Below are 15,591 nucleotides of genomic sequence, written 5' to 3'. Positions count from 1 at the left end.
ATATTGCGGTGGACTGAAAATACTTAATCGAAGTTTAATTACAGACCAGAATTCTTAAACATGAGACTACAAAATTTAGGGAGGTCGGATCAGCAGTTAAAGAGCCAACCCTTGACGGATGAAAATTTAAACGCGTCACATGACTTTTACGCACAGATGGCGTTAGGGGTAGAATAAATCCCGCTATCGTTGTGTATTTAAGGAAATAATGTGGCCTCCATTAATTTGTTACTACCTACAAATCGTCGGCTTAACGGTCTTATCATATTGGTAGTGGTCCTGACAGAGGTAGTACTGCCCAGTAAAGCAACTCTACTCACGGGGCCCTATTGTCTTTCAAACACACACAGATACTCATTTAAATAAATAAATAAAATAAATATACTACGACAATACACACATCGCCACCTAGCCCCAAAGTAAGCATAGCTTGTGTAATGGGTACTAAGATGACTGATGAATATTTTTATGAATAATATACATAAATACATATAAATACCCAGACACTGAAAAACATTCATGTTCATCACACAAACATTTTCCAGTTGTGGGAATCGAACCCACGACCACGACTCAGAAAGCAGGGTCAGTGCAAACTGCACCAATCGGCAATTTAGTAGTAGTTAGATAACAAACCATCGTACACACCGGCGTGCACAAGGTTTTAGACCAGGGTTGGCATAATTTGGAAACTTGTCATAACATGAAAAAATCATCTTCACGAGTGATATATTTATTGAGGGTAGGCAGTGCTCCTACGCATGTATGAATAGCACGCTACTGCACGAATATACAGAATAACAAAAAAATTAAGACCTACGTTACTAAATTTCTCGATAGAACAATAAACGGGTAACTTAGTGCACCATAGTATAAATAATAGTATGGCATCTTACCGGCGACCAAGAACCCAGACCTAAAAAGATAAGCATCGTTGGCATCACAAACAGAATGTCAAGTCCAAATGCCAGGCTTACCTTTGCATGGTCTTTTTTTAAAAGGACACCGTCTGGTCGTTACGCGTTACGCATCGTCACTTAAACTCTTGCTCAAACAGTTTTATTTGTATCATTTGTAGATATTGCTATTATCGTAACAAAGCTTGAGTATATCTTTATACGTATTTAAAACACTTATACAAAAAATATCCGTCGGTGGTTGCGATTTTTAACCGTGGCTGGTTAAGCGTACAAATAAATAAAATATAATAATTGGACTTCGTTATATAATATTGAATTAAGCGACGAAATTTAATAAAAAAACAATGTATGAATGAAGTTTGATTCTAGGCACGTAGAACTAGGTATTTAGCCACTATTGTGCTATAAAAAAACCCTTATTTCCTCATACTGTACATTTTTCTACTAGTCATTTAATACCCATATTAAGAGATACGCGACAAAATGTGTAGCCGCCATTCGGTTCACCCGTCCGAGTTATACGATGCCACAGACAAACACACACACTTCAAACTTATAACACTCCGTCGTTTTTGCGTCGGAGATTAAAAATCACTAACACAGCTAATGAGAGAGATAGATAATGGAGCTAGCATATCCGTGTTGTATAAAAGTTGGGCTGCTGGATATAAATACCTGAGGTAGGTTCAGTACTAAAGTCTCGTAAAACACTTATGTGCCAGTTATAAAATACTCAGTGAAATAATACCAGAGATTGTAGGAACTGAATAAAATAATAAAGTACGCTCTGAGGCGTTTGGGAAATCTCCAGCGAAGTAACGAGCGAGGTACTAAAGAAATAAATATAACTTACAAATACGACTTCAAGGTACCTACATATAATATTGTGGTGGAAATTTTGATATAAAAATACATATAATATTGTGGTGGAAATTTTGATTTAAAAATACTATTCATTAGTTATTTAATTTTTTTGTTATTTGTTGCTTTTTTTGCCCGACTTTAGTTTTTCCGGGTTACAAAATATTAGCAGGATCATTCATAAGGTATCTATAAAAGAAAAAAAAACATCCGTCAAGTTTCGCTGCAAAGGCGTGAATATACTTCCGCTTTTATAATATTAGTATGGTTTTGTTAAATTTTTAAAGAGATTTATGTATTAGAATCGTGGTCTAAGTATTTGCGACTTATGGGTTTTTAAATGGTAGTAAAAGGTGAAGTGCTGGGCTAAACTCTAAAGTAGGTTTATGACATAATCTTAATTCTAAAACTGTTGAAAAAATTGTTGTTTACGAGTCCTATTTATAATAATCACAGTTATGAGATGAATACGCGGAACTCCGAAGCACATAAAATTACTTCGTTACTCTAAGGTTTTGGTATCTTAATTTTTTCTATGTATAATTAAGGAAATCACACGGAAAATAACAGAATAAAATATTAAAAAAAATACATTCAAAATAAGTGAGATCATCTAAAGATAAACGTGATTTATTTATCGTGATATATTATTGTTATCAGCAGTGGCGTGCACTTCATACATGCACGAAAGCACTGCATACCCAAATTATTTTATCTAACTCGTATTGGAGGGGAATTTTTCCTTTTCATGCCATGTAACGGCTTTATGCATACCCTGGACGAGAACCCTGTGCACGCCACTGGTTATCAGGTACACAAAACAGGTAATAACTAAAGTTAAATCGAGATGTAAGTAATAACAAGTTTTATTTTTAAGCTAAAACCCAAAGTATGTGTACACAACTTGGAAATAAATTAAACAAAAAGTAAAAATAAAATTAAAGTTGAAACAAAAATATAAGAGTTATTGTAGACCTAAAAAGAAAAATAGTAAAGCAATAATGATTGGACGTCATTGAAAAGATTGCTGACAGTAACTAATTAAAAAGCTTTCATAATAGTAGATTGTTAAACGGGGGGGCAGCAGTGTCATACGTAATGGGCGCCGGGATAAATCTCAAGCAATCGGGGGATTTTGGACTAACTCCCGAGCGTAACGAGGGTGTTGTATCTAGATTCCTAAGTGTAGCGAGGGTTTTAGGGGCGCCCAAAACGAAGGCAGCTTTAACCCTGTGTTGAATAATCTATCTAATTTTCACACCGCGAGGCAATAAAATCAAGTTTTGGAGAAATTTGTTTTCACTATCTACACTCTATGGTTCGCGCTTTCTGGTGAGTGATAGAATGAACAGATTTAATTTAGAGACGTCGTAGAAAAAACGCTACGTGGATAGACATCAAGTAAAAATGCAGATTTAAATAAATCAATTCTATGAAGACTATTAATGAGGAATGATGTTAACAAAACACACTCAACAAAAATGAAGACAAATTGACCTCACGTCAAATAGCAGTTGAATTAATATATAATCATCAATCGGTCAGGTATTGAACTATAATCAGATCTATGAGTGATCATTATTCAAATAGATAAAATTGATTTAGTATGCCTTCTTTGAGTATACTCGCTCACAGGTCGATGACTCTCACGGTACTGCTTTTATACCTTTGTAGTTAATAGTGATTTACGTGATAATTATTATGATTCGTAACTTCTGGCAATAATTGTTGAATACAGTTGTTCAAAAATATTTAAACTATATTAAATTTGCAGGTCTAAAATTGTCAATAAAGCTACTTTAATTTTTGTGCGACCTTCATAGCATCTCTGTTGTAATCAATGAAGAAAGTGTTTTAAATTTTGATGAGATTTAACAAACAGAGTGCCAGTGGTTTATATCTGATACTTTCAAAACCATTCGAGATTTAGTTTTACGTGGATCAACATGTGCTTAAAACTGACACCTAATTTTGCAGTAACTTGTGTTGGAATGGGTACAGTTGTTATACTATTCCTATTTACTAATTCTAAAAAACATTAGTATTATTCCAGAGCATTTATTGAACGGCTATAGCTTCTTTCAGGCGTATGATAAACGACTAAGACACACGGAGGTATCTTTGCATCGTTCGAGTCAAAGTAGGACTGCGGTGCATTGATAATGCAGTCGTATTTATATCAAAATACCCACCAACTCAATTTCATGAACATAAATATATGGCCAAAATGAATTTATAGTTTAATCATTAACCCACTTTATAAACTTACTGTAACATTAAGACCTAAGGTCCAATGATGATAAAAAAAGGCTAATCATAGCCCGGATTTCATTCCCGGATCATTGAATTAAAATATATAAACGTTAAGTAAACAGCCTATCGCAACAACTGAAACTAAATTTTAATAGTTCGTTAACGTTATTAACTTAATCGTATAATTCGAGACAATTAACATATTTTAATAGGAAACCAGTTATACGACAACTTTATGAGCCATAAACACCAAATAAAATGACGTACGTACAGTTACTTTGAGTAATACAAACGGCCTCTCGTCTTTATACGTTACCGTTGAGTGGGAAGACAATGTTTAGAGGCTTGTAACCGGGACAAAATAAACAAATTGCATTTTATTAAAAAAATGTTTGTTTTAACGACGTATGACTAATATTTCAAGCTATCACATAAGCTTTAAATATTAGTCATATGTTTTTATTGACGTGTGGTGACGGCAGATCAGAATACAGTTGTCACCAACCCTTCCCTTCCCGCGGGAGTCGATGGGGCGACTAAAGGAATCTAATGGAGAACGGGAAGCAGCGTCTGTGTTGACGGCCGACTGGCGTAGTGGGCAGCGACCCTGTTGCGAGTCCTAGGCTGTGGGTTCGATTCTCACAAAGGAAATTTTTTGTGTGATGAACATGATTGTTTTCCAGTGTCTGGGTGTTTATCTGTATATTATAAGTATGTATGTGTATTATATTCATAAAAATATTCAACAGCTATCTTAGTACCCATAACACAAGCTACGCTTACTTTAGGGCTAGATGGCGATTTGTGTATTGTCGTAGTATATGTATATAGTATGTAGTTCTACCACTACTGCGATCATCAACCATTTTGATCAGAATAATGATTATGGGTAAACCCTGAGAAAAACTCGCCAAATTACGCAATATTTGAGTACATGGAGTTCGAAGAGACGAGAAATAAATTTCGCGGAGATGGAGAGCCTCTTACGAGGGTAAATCTGGTGCCCCAAATGTTGGAGAGTAGAGAAAGGTGGAGTAGGGGTGCAACAATGCTTCAGAACATTATGCAAAAACGAGTAAAGGACGAATGGGATCGGCAAAAGGCAGACGAAGCCTGATCAGACAGCCCCCTTTCTGAAGCCATGCGTATTGCGGTTCCGGGAAGGACTGTCGGGGTATGTAGGTTGTTTTAGTCCGTAGGTTGCGGAGTGTTGTACTTTCAGCGATGTTGGGCATGTTAAGAGGTATTAACTGATCTGTTGACATCCATGAGGATTTCCTCCTACAATATAAAAAAAAAAACACAATGGCCACGGAAGTGTGGTAACTAGCCGGTAACTAGCCGGTGGTAACGGCTGAAGCCGTCAACCAACCAACCAACCAGACCAAAGAAAATTCAGAAATAATTAATTCCAATTTCCGGGACCTCCACTTATAAGACCACAGTGCAATGCGCCAGGGAGTTCGACAAAACTAGTTAATTTTCATGCGATGGGTAGAAAATTTTACATCAGGCATTCAGGAACAATCCTAAAAAACTAAAGATATATAGTATTGCTATTTGGTTCGTACAATATGTCAAATTGAAGCCGTGATGGCGACGGAGCATGTCGCCGGACGTTCATAACAGATGTATCCACTTAATACGAAAGTTAATTTAGGGTTTAGGGCGCGATGTACAAACGAACGCGCGCTGCGAGGAATTAAAATTGAATGCGCGAGTAAGTTATACTCGGATTGCAAATAACCGTGACCTCGCTGGCATAAGTTTAAGGTTACAAAACAAAAATTAAGCGCTGATAGCCTGGTGTTTAGGGCCCTGGCCTCACTTTGGGGGGGGGAGAGTTCGATTCCTGGAACGCACCTCTAACTTTTTGAGTTATGCACGTTTTTAAATATAAGAGGGCAATAAAAATATAGGAGGGAAGGGAAAACATCGTGAGAAACCTGAATGCCTGAGAGTACTCCATAACGTTCTTAAAGGTGCGTCTAACAAGCCGCACTTGGCCGGCGTGGTGGACTTCGGCCTAAACCCTTCTCATTCTACGACCTGTGATCTGCAGTGGGCCAGTAAGGGGTTAATATTTATGATCATGATGAAACATAACATATTAGTTGTTATACTATTAAGAACCAAGGATTTTTATACTTCAGTTGCTATTGGAAAAAATTAAGAAATAAGTAATACCTAAGTAGTAGGTTCGAAGTAGGTAAAGTAGGTATCAAATTTCATTTGACAAGGTAACCAGTAGGTAAGTACTAGTTACCTTGTCAAATGAATTTTGATTTTATAATTTTTTTTAAATGCGTATAAAACTTTTTCGGAATCGATTTCCGATCCGAGGATTTGAACCTGCGACTCTCTGGCAATAGTGGCCTGAGCGCTTTTTCCAATTAAGCTACGGCTCCAACATTCTCCAAAGCGAATTGGCGGGAGAAATCAAATTATTAAATGCTTTAAAAAATTACCGAGGCAAACGATTGAGTATGACAAAAGTGACAAATATCTAACTTTAAAAAAATATATCTGGGTTTATGAATGTGAGCTGTTAATGTTTAAAATTTAACACCGATCATGGATATATCCCGCCACCCAGAAGCGAAAACGTCACTTAAAAACCATCTTCTTCTTCTTCTTCTGTTCCTGGGCCTTTTCCGCACTTGGTTGGTCTGGGACCGTCCGTTGTACGTATGGCCACTGATGCCTTAAAAACCATAACACGAGCCCGAATAAATATAGACATGGGGGATTAAACAAATGGAGACTGTCTGTAGATTTATGCACTCCCGGTCGACAAATATAAAGCAAGCAAGTGGTTTCAGTGTTAATTTAATTAAAATGAAGGAGAAATACGATGTAAACAGAACTCTACATCACGGGTATTAGTTCTGTTAAGCTATCTTTACATATTATAAAACAAAGCTGTTACTGTACTGTACTAATGCCCGCTTTCACGTAACCTAGGTATCCCCTAAATCTATTGAGTGATATAGGCAATGTCTATAGAAAAAAAAAAAGTCTTCGTTAGTGAAAACGGGCATAAGATCCTTAACTAGCGCAATGGATTTTAATCCCGTTTTTAGGAATAGGGTTGATTCATTGCATTGAGCGGGCATAACTCTTTTTAATGACGTTGTCATATCTTCTATTTCACGAACAGCTTTAAGGTTCTTCGTTTAAAAAACGTATGCGACACAGCGATTTTGACCAGAGTAGCAATTAGGCATGCATATAATGGTAAAACCGATGGACGTTCTCAAGCGGTGGCGTGCACTTTACATATGCCGAAATGCACTGGCTACCCTAAAAATTTTATACAAATTGTTTAGAAGCAGAATTTTTCAATTTTATGCGATCTTCCTGCTTTATGCCTACCTTTTTTTTGCAGTGGTGGAAAAGCTTTATTCCTACCTACGACCCTCTTGATCAGGACGGAGGTAATGTTGGACTCCGCCCTCTAATGGGGGTATAACCAAACTGAAAACCACCACGGCATGTCCCTCTTGTCCCTCCCGGGTTTGAACTACGCTGGCCAAAACCCCTATGCACGCCACTGGTTCCAAGGTGGAAAACGCAAGGTAGATTGGAGAACCCGCACTGGTAAACGCAGAGTTGTTCAGTCCCCAGCGATTCTTTTGATGTCAAGCCGCTGGAAACAAGCGGCGCAAGACCGTGGATTTTGGAACTCCCTAAGACCTATGCCCAGCAGAGCACGTCAATCGGTTTGAGTGATGATGAAGATGATGATGATGATGATGATGTTAAAGGAATGTTTACTTGCTTTAAAACTTTAGGGTATGTAGGCCTTACTTTTATGCACACATGAAACAAACAGTAACGGTGATACAAAGACGGCGAGAGACACGACATCGCTATCACGACCCCTTGTTTGACTACAGAATGCTAAAAAACCAGTCCACCACCGCAATTACTTGTAGGTATTCAATTTGTGAATATTTTATGCAGAGCAATCACAATCTATCAAATGTTAATAAGCAATAAATATTCATGGCGAGGCGGCATTAGTCTGCCAAGGAGCCATCAACACCCGTTCAAGATGAGGTGATATAATCAACTCGCAACTCCAATGGCGTAGCGCCGGACTGATTCACTATACGCCTCCGTCACATAGCGGCCGTAATTAGACGGTGAAATTGTGGACGGATATGGTAGCGGTGGTGAAAAGTAAGAGTTTTTTTTTCTTCCAGTACAAGTCAAGGGACTGCAATCTCACCTGGTAGTAAGCGAAGGCGCAGTAAAAGATGATAGCGGGCTAACCTGTTAGGGAGTATGGTAGTCATACCCTAATCGGTTGCTACGCGACATCGCACCTGACCACTAACTCGCTCAGCGGTGGACAGACTAACTGGACTGAACTCTGTGTCACTGGTTGTAAGACGAAAAAAAGTCACCGTTCAAATATTTACCTTAACTTCATAATTTCGTATTAATTTACTGTGAGATGGTGAAAACAAAAAAAAACGGCTAAGTTTGTTGTGGGCTCTTCTTAGACCAGGGCGCGATTTGAACCCTCGTAGCTTTAGGTTTAAGTTGGCGAACGAAGTAATCAGCATCAACTCGCAGCCATGTAAACATATATGTATGAACGCTTCATAAGTGCCTGTGATAGGCCTTTTTTTTTTTTTGTCGTGGTGGAAAAGCTTTATGGCTACCTCTGTCCTTTGGGACAGGACAGAGGTTATGTGGGACTCGTTTACCCGAACTAAAAACCACCACGGCATGTCCCTCTCGTTGACTTTATTCGACGTCCGGGGAACCCCTTGTATACTTCCCAGACGACCTGTGATAGGCCTACATGAATAAAGGAAATTTGAATTTGAATACGTGACATAGATATTTCGAAATGTTTATCTATGGAGTATAGATACAGAAACCAATTAATGTATAGTTTTAGTTCTTTAATTGGATGTTCCATATTACAATCAATAAATATTATCTACCCGACAGCTCCACTTCTCGCCGCTTGGAAGCCGGTAAGGCGTCCGTGAAGCCGGTATTTCACTATGATAATACCTTAAGCCGATTTGACTGTCACCCGTCATTGTATATTTGATTGCCGACTTCCTTCGGTTGGATGATTCCTTTCTACTGATTTACATATAGAAAATACACCCACACAATACACACATCGCCATCTAGCCCCAAAGTAAGCGTTAGCTTGTGTTATGGGTACTAAGATGACTGATGAATAATATACATACATACATATATATAAACACTGAAAATCATTCATGTTCATAAACACAAACATTTTCCAGTTGTGGGAATCGAAACCACGGCTTTGAACTCTTTCTGGAAAGCAGGGTCGCTGCCTATTGCGCCAATCGGCCGTCTAAATAAAAAATATATAGAAAATAGTTCATTCTTATCGGACTTATAAGGTTCAGAGGTAATTTACAAATGTTTCCCGCGACTTGGTCCGCGTTTGTTTTTATTTTCAAAGCCTATTTTCAAATTGCGCTAGAATTAGAAAAAAATGTGTTGTAGCTTACAAAATAACTTTTTCCGTTAAAAAATCTGGTGTAGTTTAAAAAAAACTTTTTCGATTTCAGTTTTTTACGTTCAAACAATCACGCCACAAGTAATGTATTTTAAACAAAAAATGTTGTTACTTTGGGTTATATTTTTGCAAAACTCCCATTTTTTTGAAGATAATTTATTACCTATATTTGTTCGTGATACTTTAGCTTTATTTTGACGAAGAAATGTTTAAAAATTGATCCTGTACTTTCGAAACCTATTGGGTACAAACAAACAAAAAATCTTTCATCATTATAAAATTAGTGGGTAACTGTAGATATGATAATATATCTAGATATGTACCTATTGCTGTTTGTCTTTCATAAAGCTGATGATGACTTTTTTTACCACTACAAGTTAGATTGTGTCTTCAATCTCACCTGATGCTAAGCGATAACGCCGTCTAAGATGGTAACGGGTTAACCTATTAGGGGTTAAGGATGGGTATATTAAATCCATACTCCTAATCTGTCCTGACAAGACATCGTATTGGCAGGTTAGATAGCTTAGCAGCACGTCTTTGTCAGCACGACCAGACCAGACCAGCAAAAAAATAAGAAATTTTAAATTTCGAATCCGGATCGAAACCGGTACAAAATCCCCCCTGAACCCGGGATGACAAATGCCCAGACAGTTCTCTAACGCCGTACCGTTTTATTACTCTCCCTAAATAGACATCACCGCGTAATCGTGATAATTCAATTATCTTACATACTAGGTATCTTTTAATAGCGCCACGGCAGCCCACGTTTTATAAATAAAACATTTTTTATTACCTATAAAACTTTTAATAACCACAACCTTTACAAATACGCCGTCCGTCGATGGCAACTAACGCCGCGGTAATCAAATTACATAGTTCATTTTATCATGGTGCTATTCTACTATGGAATATGGATATAAGTCCGGCTTTCCAGAAGATTGTGTGAGATGCAAAGCTCTAAAAATTTTAAACTTTTGTTTTAATTTGCTTCGTCCGCGTTCTTACGGTTTTTTATAATATCCCTTGGGATACGAAATTGCATACAATTCTACAATTAACTACCCATTAACATTTTGGAGATGTCTCTTAAAAAGTTCAAAGTTTGTATTTAAACGTAAGCTATAGAAAATTCCTATTATAGTGTAAAGGACAACGTAATCGATAAAAAAAGTTTGGTGTGAATTATTGCTCTAACCAGGTTGCTCTTCTAATAATTTAAAATGACATTGTGAGATTGTGATAACAAAAAGAAAACCCCCGGCTAAGTTTGTTGTGGGCTTCTTCTTAGACCAATCCGCGATTGGACCCCTCGTAGCTTTAGTTTTAAGTTTACGAATATGGTTATCGCCATCATCACACTACCGTGTATTTCTCATGTACGCATCAAAAGTGCTAAGGGCCTACTTGAATAAAGATATTTTTGACTTTGACTTTGACTTTGACCAGTATTTAGATGTAGCCAACGGTAATTGTGTCTAGATACACTGAACATGTCAACTATAGTTTTTTTTACCAAACAATTGACGGATCAAGCTGATTGCCAACCTGGTATGGTAAGCAAAAAACAATCGCCTATTATAAACAGAGCAAAACTTTCCAGGGCATGCAAGGAACATGTCCTGCAAAGTGTCCATCTAACTGAGGCGCACGTGTTAAGCCTCATGTGACTGTAATTACACCGTTTTCCCACAAACCATTGTTAACGTTTAATAAATTGCAGCGTAACAAGGTACAGCTTATGGTTGCCTTCAGCCGCCGGTGGATAAGTGCCTTAACGGACGGATATTTTGATAAAACAAACAATAGAGCTACTGTTCACGAAACTTAAACACGTGTTAACTGGCTAGTTAGTATAATGGGTTAACTTACAATAAAATTATTACAAACAATGAACTAGGTCCAGACCGTTAATTTAACAGAAAAATAGTCGTAAGAAGAAAGAGAAAGAAAGTATCCTATGTGAGTATATTACAAATTTGATAAAATACATTGACATATGAAATCTACCAATACCTGCAAAGATATGAACACTGTTGGTTTCCAAATCCTTCCACTGTCGCTTAAAGTAATGTAAGCAACAGGAAAATGTTGTTAGTTAAAGACACAAGAAACATTAACAAATTGGACTAGTTTGCACGGTTTAGTCGCGTGTGTCGTAATGCACAGGACATAGGACATGGGACATGGTTACCGGACACAACAACAGAAGTTTTCCTGCGATTAAAGTGCCATGGCTGTGTGAAAAAATGTGACTAAGTTTGCTACGTTAGAGTATGGAATCGAAGGGACACCATCAGAACTTGGCGGAATCTCAGTTGGCGTTTTGCTATATTTGCCCAGAAATAGCAATATGTAGAAGAAGATATTCGCTATATTGAGTATATCTGTACTGACAAATAATGCAAGTAAAATAAACGCATACCTATGCTCTTGTTGGTTTCAGGGAGACACTAAAGGACTGTATACAATTGTCTAAATATTAATAAGCTTAAACAAACTTGGCTTTGATGTTAAAAGTTTTGAAGTCAATTTCTTTAGAATCGATGTGATTTCAAACTTGATGAAACGAAAAAATTTGTCCATTGAGAAACAAACACTTAAATGTATAGGAACAGTGAGATAGTTACCATGGAAACTAAATAATAAACCTTACATTTATCCCAATAGTTCTGATACTCTACATACACCTCAATCTCTCGTAGGCTACTTTTCAGAAGTTACACTTCTACCGTGTGTGAATAAATTGCACAGGATTTTTTTTTAAATTATAATTTAACTTATTAATTAGTAAAATATTTTTAGACATTATATTTTGTAATGCAGATATTTAAAATGTAATTAATATTGAAATTATTTGCAAACGTTGTGAAAACCTGTAAAAAGCTAAACATTCAAATAGCTCACAGCGAAGATCCTTTAACAAGAAACAATGTATTAGCGGTTGGTTTTCCTAAATAAATAAGTGTTTTAATTGTCCATTAAAATAATTCACTGGTAGGGTTCGTATATTGTGCCAAAATACAGAAATCGCTACAAAAAAATACGCTCAGCCAAGTGAGGATCCGCCATTGTACTAGGAGCACATAATGCACGTAGCTATACGCACAGGTAACGCAACACTGTCTGCATAATTCTATTGACCTGGGCAATCATCTAATTGGAACCACTTTAGGTGGTCTAGATAAATAGGGAACTGAACCTTATAACTGCACTTGCACGTGTTTATAGAGATGAGGTAGAGCAATTTAACGAATCCTGTTTTTCCCACATTTTCCGATTCATCATAATCAAGTGAGCAAGCAGAGAGACAGAGATGCAGAGCATATACCTGCCACACTGCTCAAATAAAGGTTTAGTAACTTAGAAGAAAGTAGACCAAAGTTCATTGTTTCAATTACAACTCGATATTTCCATGGGTATCGAGATAAAGGGTCAGAAAGATTGACGCACAACCGTGATCCTATAATGCTTCGGTACCTACTCCAAAAAGAAAAAAACAGAACCCTCACAAGAACCCTAAAAATGAAAAAGAACTTATGTACACGCGTTAGAAGTTATACTCCTTTGGCGTAACGAGATAAAAATTTAAAACTTTTCAAAAATTTTATCTTTCGCCTTATTCTACGTTTGTAGAAAAAGGTATTTAATGCATTGAAAGTTGTACCTATTATAACTCATTACCAGTTAGTTAAATAGAGTTTATTTAAATAACACAAAAAAAATATTTCTATATAATTAAAGAAATGGACATAATAAACATAATTAAATTTGGAATACTATTAGACTCATTATGGGATAACCAACATTAAAATTTGAGATTTATGTACAATTGAATCAATCGAATCTCCGAAATTCGCCCGCAGACTTTGAAAATTGAAAGTGTACACTGTCAAACCTTACAGCTAACTTCAGGGTGTCTGTTTTTTGTGACGGTGTGCGCGCCGATCGTAAAAATTTACTCTCATCATTTTTCCCTAACGCGCCAAAAGAAGTATAACTTCAAAAACTTTTGTTAAGACTGAACTATTCAAACAATGAACGGTTCCTTTGGAACCCTGAAACTGATGACAAAGGCTAAGAGTAGTTTCGTTTACTAAAGGATTTATGTATAAAAGAATAATTAACACCATAACGGCCTTAGGGCTAGGTAAACTCTCTAGTACCTATCTTAAATACGTGACGACAAGTAAGGTCACAAGGAAAATATTATCAGTAACAATGGAAATAATAAATACAGTTTCCCACGTTTACTTTGCTACGTCGCAAATCACTTGTTTAATTAAATATTTCATGAAATTGTTTGATCAGTCAAGATAACGGCTCTTTTTAACAAGATTTTAATTGTAATCATAGCTTACGACATGCTTTTATATGTGTTGCCTACGAAATTAAATTCAGCTTATTAAGGTTAAAGTCAAACTCAAATATTCTTTATTCAAATAGGCCACTTTCAATGCGCACATGAAAAAAATTACATAGTTGCTTGAAACTACGAGGATTCCCAACGCGCCCCTATCTAAAAAGGAACCTCCAACAAACTTAGCACTGTATAATTTTTGTTACCGTCATCTCACGCTGTAATTAGACAGTAAGTGTGAAGATTACAATGGAAAAGATAACTAGAATACACTATAGCATATTGACGGCCGATTGGCGCAGTTTGCAGCAACCCTGCTTTCTGAGCCCAGGGATGTGGGTTCGATTCCTACAACTGGAAAATGTTTGTGTGATGAGCATGAATGTTTGTCAGTGTCTGGGTGTTTATATGTATATTATACATAAAAATATTCATCAGTCGTCTTAGTACCCATAACACAAGCTACGCTTACTTTGGGGCTAGATGGCGGTGTGTGTATTGTCGTAGTAAAAAAATAAAATAAAAATGTCAGCTCCATATTTTTTGTAGTAGCTATAGAATTCCAAGGAATATTTATTTTCTGTAACTAAGGAAACTGAGTCCTGAAGCGGAAGTGGCAATGGGCGGATCACATAACTCGGAGAACCGATGGACGTTGGGGTTCCAGGGTGCTGAAATGGCAACCCCGCGCCGGTAATCGCAGCGTTGACCGACCCCCAACCAGGTGGACAGACATCAAGCGAGTCGCGGGCAGCCGCTGGATACAAGTGGCCCAGAATCGTGGAGTTTGGGGGCCCTACAAAATATCTATGTCCAGCAGCGGACGTCAATCGGTTGATATGATGGATGAAGCAAAACTAACTACTGAAATTCGCTAGATGACTTTCTTAATGACAAGGTTTCTTGGAAACATCCTTGCTTCGCATCCTCCGCTTTCATCACTCACAAGAGAGAAAAAACAATGTTAAAATGTAAAATGTAAATTGTTGATATTCAAAAAGAGCAACTGCTGAGTACCGGCTTCTTCTCGGTAAAATCTGCCTTCCGAACCGGTGGTAGAGTCACTACTAACACTACAAACAGACTTGACATTTCGAAAATGCTTATATTAGGCCTACTTGAAATAAATGAATTTTGAATAGTAAAACATTAAATGTTAAGTTACTTACATCAAAGAAATGTGGCCTCAGCCTCCCTATGGTGTACTTGGCGACATCGGTGGTCAGTTGCTGGCAGGCGCATCCGAAGAGGAACACACCGACAACACGGTATACTTCCCAGACCCATGCTGGTACTTCGTACCCGAGGATTACTCGCGAACGGCCGCCCTTGTAGTCTCGAAGCCGGATCCATTCCGTGAGGCACATCTGGTGACAAAGTAGAGTTTTATATAAATCGGACAATCGACAGGATATTGTAAAGTGCTCAGAATAAAGAAAATACAGTACCTATCCTTATTCAGCCATTATTGTATGAATAAATAAATATAGAACGCACACATCGCCATTTAGCCCCAAAGTAAGCGTAACTTGTGTTATGGGTACTAAGATGGCTGATAAATATTTTTATGAATACATAAATACATACATTAATACTTAGAATATACATTTAAACACCCAAACACTGAAAGACATTCATGTTCATCACACAAACATTTTCCAGTTGTGGAAATCGAA

At 37.2% G+C, this 15,591-nt stretch overlaps 1 protein-coding gene across 1 annotated transcript in view; it reads right to left on the bottom strand.

Moving 5' to 3' along the window:
- LOC120632987 (putative phosphatidate phosphatase) overlaps positions 1–15,591 on the bottom strand; it is a 121,745-nt gene that overhangs the window by 32,927 nt on the left and 73,227 nt on the right. Inside the window, exon 3 of the mRNA XM_039902999.1 lies at positions 15,085–15,282. Coding sequence (XP_039758933.1) covers positions 15,085–15,282 — 198 coding nt within the window. The remainder of the gene's footprint in view (positions 1–15,084; positions 15,283–15,591) is intronic.

Source organism: Pararge aegeria, chromosome 21, assembly GCF_905163445.1.
Source record: "Pararge aegeria chromosome 21, ilParAegt1.1, whole genome shotgun sequence".
NCBI lineage: Eukaryota > Metazoa > Arthropoda > Insecta > Lepidoptera > Nymphalidae > Pararge > Pararge aegeria.
Note: the sequence above shows the minus strand (reverse complement) of the source record. Positions and strands in the feature narration are given on the sequence as shown.